Genomic DNA, 5,501 nt, shown 5'->3' with positions numbered 1-5,501 from the left:
ATGATGATGGCAACAAATATACAAATGTGCTTGACACAATGGATGGATGATGGATTGTGATAAGAGTTGTACGAGCCCCCAATAAAATGATTTAAAAAAGAAAAGAGTCAACTTAGATTAAGACCTTATATCCTTTCCAGACATGTCTAAGTAATACTAAGCTGGTTGGCCAGTGACTAAAATATATGTTCCAAGTGCTAGAGGACCCAAATGTGAAGTGTCCAACAGTGAACATGGGACAATATATACAACTGACAATTACAGCTCATCTACTTCATGCCTGGTGTTATATAATTGAATATATGTATATGGGTGCACCTATATAAGTGTGACTGTGTGCCTGTGGTATATGTATTTATGGTAAATATGTACCATAAATGTTAGATTATTTTTTCTCTTCTAATAATTATATTATTTTTTCTTCTAATGGTTAAGCTGCATAGAAAACTACTTCTCTGGAAAATAAACTGGGGAGTAGAGACCGCTTTTCTATAAATGCAAGAATTGTTTTCTTATAACACTGCACATAGAAATCAATTGTTATCAAGGGACTACGTTTTTTTCCAGCCTTGATGAGAACCAGTTGCACACATGGAAGTATGGAGTGGAAGATTCAAAGGGAAGACTAAGGTTTCAGGCTGATCTGCCTCAACTTTAGAGAAATTCCCTTTCCAGTAGAAGTTAAAGCACAAATTAGAAGTCAGATAGATAAGCATCTACTTTGGCAACACAATTCTATGAATTACAGACATCTTCTCTCCACAAGTCTCTTTAAGGTGTGTCCTAGATTGACATTTTTCAGGGAATCAATTTATTTATAAAGACTACAAGGCCACTCAACCATTTACACATCCACATGGGCCCAACAAAGCATAGCAACCTCCTTTGTTAAAATGGAAACAAGAGAAATTTAGGTTCAAAATCACATTCATTTATTCAACAGGAATTTATTGAACAAGTACTAGGAAAAGTAAATAGAAAACTGAACATGACAATATCCCTTCCCATTATGGAAGTCACAGAATGGAAAAGTGTAACTGACTCCCTGGAAAACAACTGCCCTTTAAAACATGCTTAGGTCTTCATTCAACTTGCTACGTAGACTTCAATCAAATAAAGACATCATCTGAAATACTGTGATGTCAGTTTGAACAACAACAATAAAACTCTACCTTTGAAAAACATTAAATATAGAGGAGATAATAAGATATAAGTAAATATAAAGATCCTTTAAATTTTCTCTAGAAATACAAGTACATTCAATATCAGTGAACCTCAGAGTAAAACTGGAGATCCGAGATGCCTCCTGAACCTAAAATTTTCCAAAAGACCCATAACTTTTTCCTTCCATTCTACTTAAAGTTAATTATTATATCTAAAGTAATATATACAGAATTCCTTGCATAGCCAACACGGGAGAGGAGAGAAGGAGTGAATTTAAAACTGAGTCAGGGATCTTGGTTTCTTGATACAGTTCAAAACCAATATAAAAGATATTAATTTTAAGATTATCTACTCCTTTGTATTATGTGTAGCTCCTTTCTTCCTCTCTTAGTGAAAAGGCTGAATTGTCTGTGCATTTGCTTGATTCCATTGAGAGGCCTGCATCACCAATTGGAGAAATCAATCATGCCTTTAAGATTAGTCTCTACTAAAAGCCTGCAATGAAATGATAATGTACTAACCTGTCTCCAGTTAATGGCAAAATAACGGATGCTTGTGAAGAAAACACAACGAAAGAGACTCTCATTTGAGGGCTGCAAAATAAGGAAAGAGGTGGTTAAGACATTTTTGAAAGAGATATTGATGCTAAACAGATACATAGCTAGGGCATCTCATTTTAAATTGGTCTCAATGACTGGTCCAGGCTTCTTCAAATGGAACTCTCTAAGTAAATTCAGTAACTGCTTAACATTACTGTATACTTCATTTTGGATTTAGTCAGTGCTTCCAAAATGCCCTGCTCCATGGCCCACAGCAATTTGGACTTAGGAGGAGACTGTCAAGTATGACAAAGCAGAGGTGGTGTCAAGCGTCACACATTGTGCTGCTCTCTGCAAAGTCAACAGTTCAACAGCCCCCACCCCACCCCCACCCCAGCCCCAGTTGCTTCTCAAAAGAAATGCTATGCTGCTGTAAAGATTTACAACCTGGAAAACCCACAGGGGCAGTTCTACTTGGTCCTATATGGTCATTATGAGTTCGAATTGGCTCAATGGCGGTGAGCCTTTTGGTTATAGGCTATGTTAAGCTTAACTCTTCATGGGAGCAGAACACCACGTCTCCCTCTTTTCCTACAGAGCTCTTGGTAAGTCTAATCAATCAACATTCCAATTAGCAACTAAGGACTGAACCATTGTACCACCAGGGGTCCTTAAGTAGAATGATAAGTTTGAGGTCAATGTAAAATGATTTTGTAGAAAAATGTTTCCTCCTTTGGTGTTTCTCAAAGAAGGGTAGATCCTACGGCATAGTTCGCATCAGCAATATTTAGAGCCAAAGAGCAGCTTAATTGCGTAAATATCAAAATTATGACATGAATCCAGGCAAACATCATCTTGAAATAAGAATATTTAAGAAAACTTAAATTTTAGAATAAATATTGATTACGTAGTTTCCATTTCCCAAAGTTTCGACCATAAAATATTTCCAATTGGCATCAGTGGCCACCTTCAGCAACATCTCTCAAGCTTTGGGACATATATCACGCACAAAGGTTCTTGTTTCTAGGGCACGTGATGCAACCATTTACAAAGTTATAAAACTAAAACTGAAGATCAGACACTACACCAAAGATTAGAATTATCTCCTATAAATTTTACAAGATATTTTTTATGTAGTGGCCTCTTAAATATGTTGTTAGGACCCAAATCAATTAAACTTGAGCCAGACAACTGGGCATGTCAGAACTCCAATTTGCAAGCCAGATTAAGGAAAGAAGAACTCAGCTTCCGCAGAGGTGGTGTTGGAATAATCCACTGCTTAGGATCACAACCTGTGTGATCTTCCTCAGACATGCTTGGATTAAATCAGGAAATTAATAATCTGTCCCTTCTTGCCTTTGATATGTCTTGTTTATTTTTCCTTTTCTAGAGAATTTTACCTAAGACCATATCCAGAAATGCTACATGTGTCTTCCTAAGTAGAAGGCTGATGTCTGAACATGGACAAGCATACATTTTTTTATAGGGACAAGTTTATTGTTGCCAATAACTGAAAGCTAGAATTGCCTAGGTCTCTACAGATTGCTTGAAGTTACTTGCAACATGACATTCAAAATGTTTTGATCAAACAAGCCTGTTTTATAGAAAACATTTGTGCTAACATAACTGAAGGAAGCAATATTGAATGATGTAATTCTTATTTGTGTCTTCCCATTATCTTGATAAATTTATATTTGCTCTTTGTACTTTTTTCTACTTAAAAAACAAAACAAAACAAAAAAACCTCAAATTCTAGGTTCCCAGAGGTATTTTTAAATAAAAGACACCACTAATTCCTAGTTGTCCCTAAATTAGAGAGTAACTTGGATTTCATAGCAGTTATGACTTTTAGGCTCTTTTTTTTTAGGTTTACTGTATATTTACCAAAAAACCAATAACCCATTGTCGTCAAGTCAATTCAGACTCAGAGTGGCCTATAGGACTACGTCCAGAGGGTTTCCGAATCTTTATGGAAGCAAACATCTCCTACGGAATGGCTGGTGGATTTGAACTGCTCACCTTTCAATTAGCAGCCAAGTGTGTAACCACTGTGCCACAAGGGCTCCCTATTGCATATATAGAACAGTTAAATTCTAAACCAGCCACGCACCCACACATTGTGTAAACACAAGTCACTTCTTTAAACACACACACACACACTGCCTTTTCTGGTAGTGGGATATTAGCCCATGCTCATTTGAAATTTTTCCAACACTTTTTTTATGAGGATCTCTAGAATAGGATGAATTGTGTGGAAATTATATTATGGGGACTATTAGCATAAAATTTATTTTTTAATGTGATAAATTATGAGAAAGCATAACTGAAATTCAAAACAGATGAAAATTTGGAAAAGACATTTGGAATAGTATTTGAAGATGCTTCCCCAGAACCTGAGCCAAGTTTCTACGATCCATAAGCCGTGGAGGACTCAAAGCCTGTGTGCGCAAAACCAACAGCATGTGTGCCCTCTGCCCATTCTCTGAGCTATGGGTCTCCTTCTTCTCCACCCCAGACGGCCCGGTCTAGAAAAGGAAAGTGGGGAAACATATACTTGACAAATCTCTCCGTGAGCAGCTGGGCAAAATTGTAAATTTCAATCCAGTTATGTGCCACACTCCCAGACCTGAAAAAAGCAATTGAACTGATTAGTAAGACAAGACACAGGCCTGAAACGTAAACATTTCAAACTGATCCCTTCTAGAACACCAGTGGACATGGGGGCAACCTGGCCTGTTTCTCAAGCAAAGTAAAAGTGTCTGTTCTTGCAGTTGAATCTTGGGTGTTAGATGAGGCAAGAAAGTCAGCCCATGTTGGGGAGGCGGGAGGGGGGCGTGTGGTGAGGAGACAACCTGTTTGTTAATTATCTAGAATAGGACATAGCTTTTCAAAGATAAACACAAAATCCTGTCCTAGCAGGAAATGCAAACCACACTGGATATATTAACCTCCGCCTTTTCCAGGCTGACACAAAGTGATAGGATCAGAGGAAAACTTTAGTTTGCCTGGACAGGGGCTGGGGCAGCGCAGAGGATCAAGGGAATGACAAAGAAGGGCAGGCTTGGTTCGTGGGAGTCACACTCCGACTTTCCAAGAGGCTCCACAACTGGCAAGGAGAGGAGACCCTACCACCCCAGAAGCCCAGTGGTCCAGGACACCTGCTACCTCCCATCCTCCTGTCTCATGCCCACCCCTCACAGATCAGGAGCACTGGCCCTTCAGCCAGAAAGAGCCACAGGACACCCACCAGCGAGTTTCCAACACCGTCCCCATGGCGCCCACCCACCCTTCCTCCTGCCCAGCCCCAGCGGACCCAGAGCCGCGCTCCCCAGGAGATCCGGAAGCTCCCCAGGTACTCACTTGTCAAGGACTAAGTACAGATCGAAGGCTCCCTGGCAGGACTGTTGCTCCTGGGCGCTACGAACCCCCCCAGGACCGCTGAGCACCAGCAGCCACAGCCCGGCGACCAGCCAGCTCCCTGGGTTCCGAACCCGAGACCGCCCCGCCACCATCCTGTGGTCCAGGGCCGGCGCCTCCCTCCCGTTCGGCTCCACTCGGCGGGGATGCAGGGCGGCCGAGTGGCCGGAGCCGACCGCGGGCCAGGCGCCTGTAAGCCCCGGGCGAGAGCGCGGGCGCCGGGGACCAGGGACCAGGGACCGCGGGACTGACAGGGGGAGGGAGGGACGGGCGGGGGAGGTCCTTGCAGGACAAAGAGTCACCGCAGCCGCTGCGGCCGGAACTCCGGACGAATCCCAGCGGCAGCGCGGTCCAGCCGTCCCCCGCCCGCCGGATTCCGGA

General features: G+C 41.9%; 1 protein-coding gene across 1 annotated transcript in view; it reads right to left on the bottom strand.

Moving 5' to 3' along the window:
- ANTXR2 (ANTXR cell adhesion molecule 2) overlaps positions 1-5,289 on the bottom strand; it is a 200,879-nt gene extending 195,590 nt beyond the window's left edge. The window contains exons 1-3 of the mRNA XM_045284347.1: positions 5,064-5,289; positions 4,258-4,329; positions 1,686-1,757 (exon numbers count right to left, since the gene is read on the bottom strand). Of these exons, the coding sequence (XP_045140282.1) occupies positions 1,686-1,757; positions 4,258-4,329; positions 5,064-5,215 (296 nt within the window). The 5' untranslated portion in view covers positions 5,216-5,289. The remainder of the gene's footprint in view (positions 1-1,685; positions 1,758-4,257; positions 4,330-5,063) is intronic.
- Between the last annotated feature and the right edge of the window lie 212 nt (positions 5,290-5,501).

The sequence above is a fragment of the Echinops telfairi genome, unplaced genomic scaffold, assembly GCF_000313985.2.
Source record: "Echinops telfairi isolate 266 unplaced genomic scaffold, ASM31398v2 ScPeMD7_7468;HRSCAF=8506_0, whole genome shotgun sequence".
Classification (NCBI taxonomy): Eukaryota; Metazoa; Chordata; class Mammalia; order Afrosoricida; family Tenrecidae; genus Echinops; species Echinops telfairi.
The sequence above is the reverse complement of the archived record's forward strand: the minus strand, read 5'-3'. Positions and strand labels throughout refer to the sequence as shown.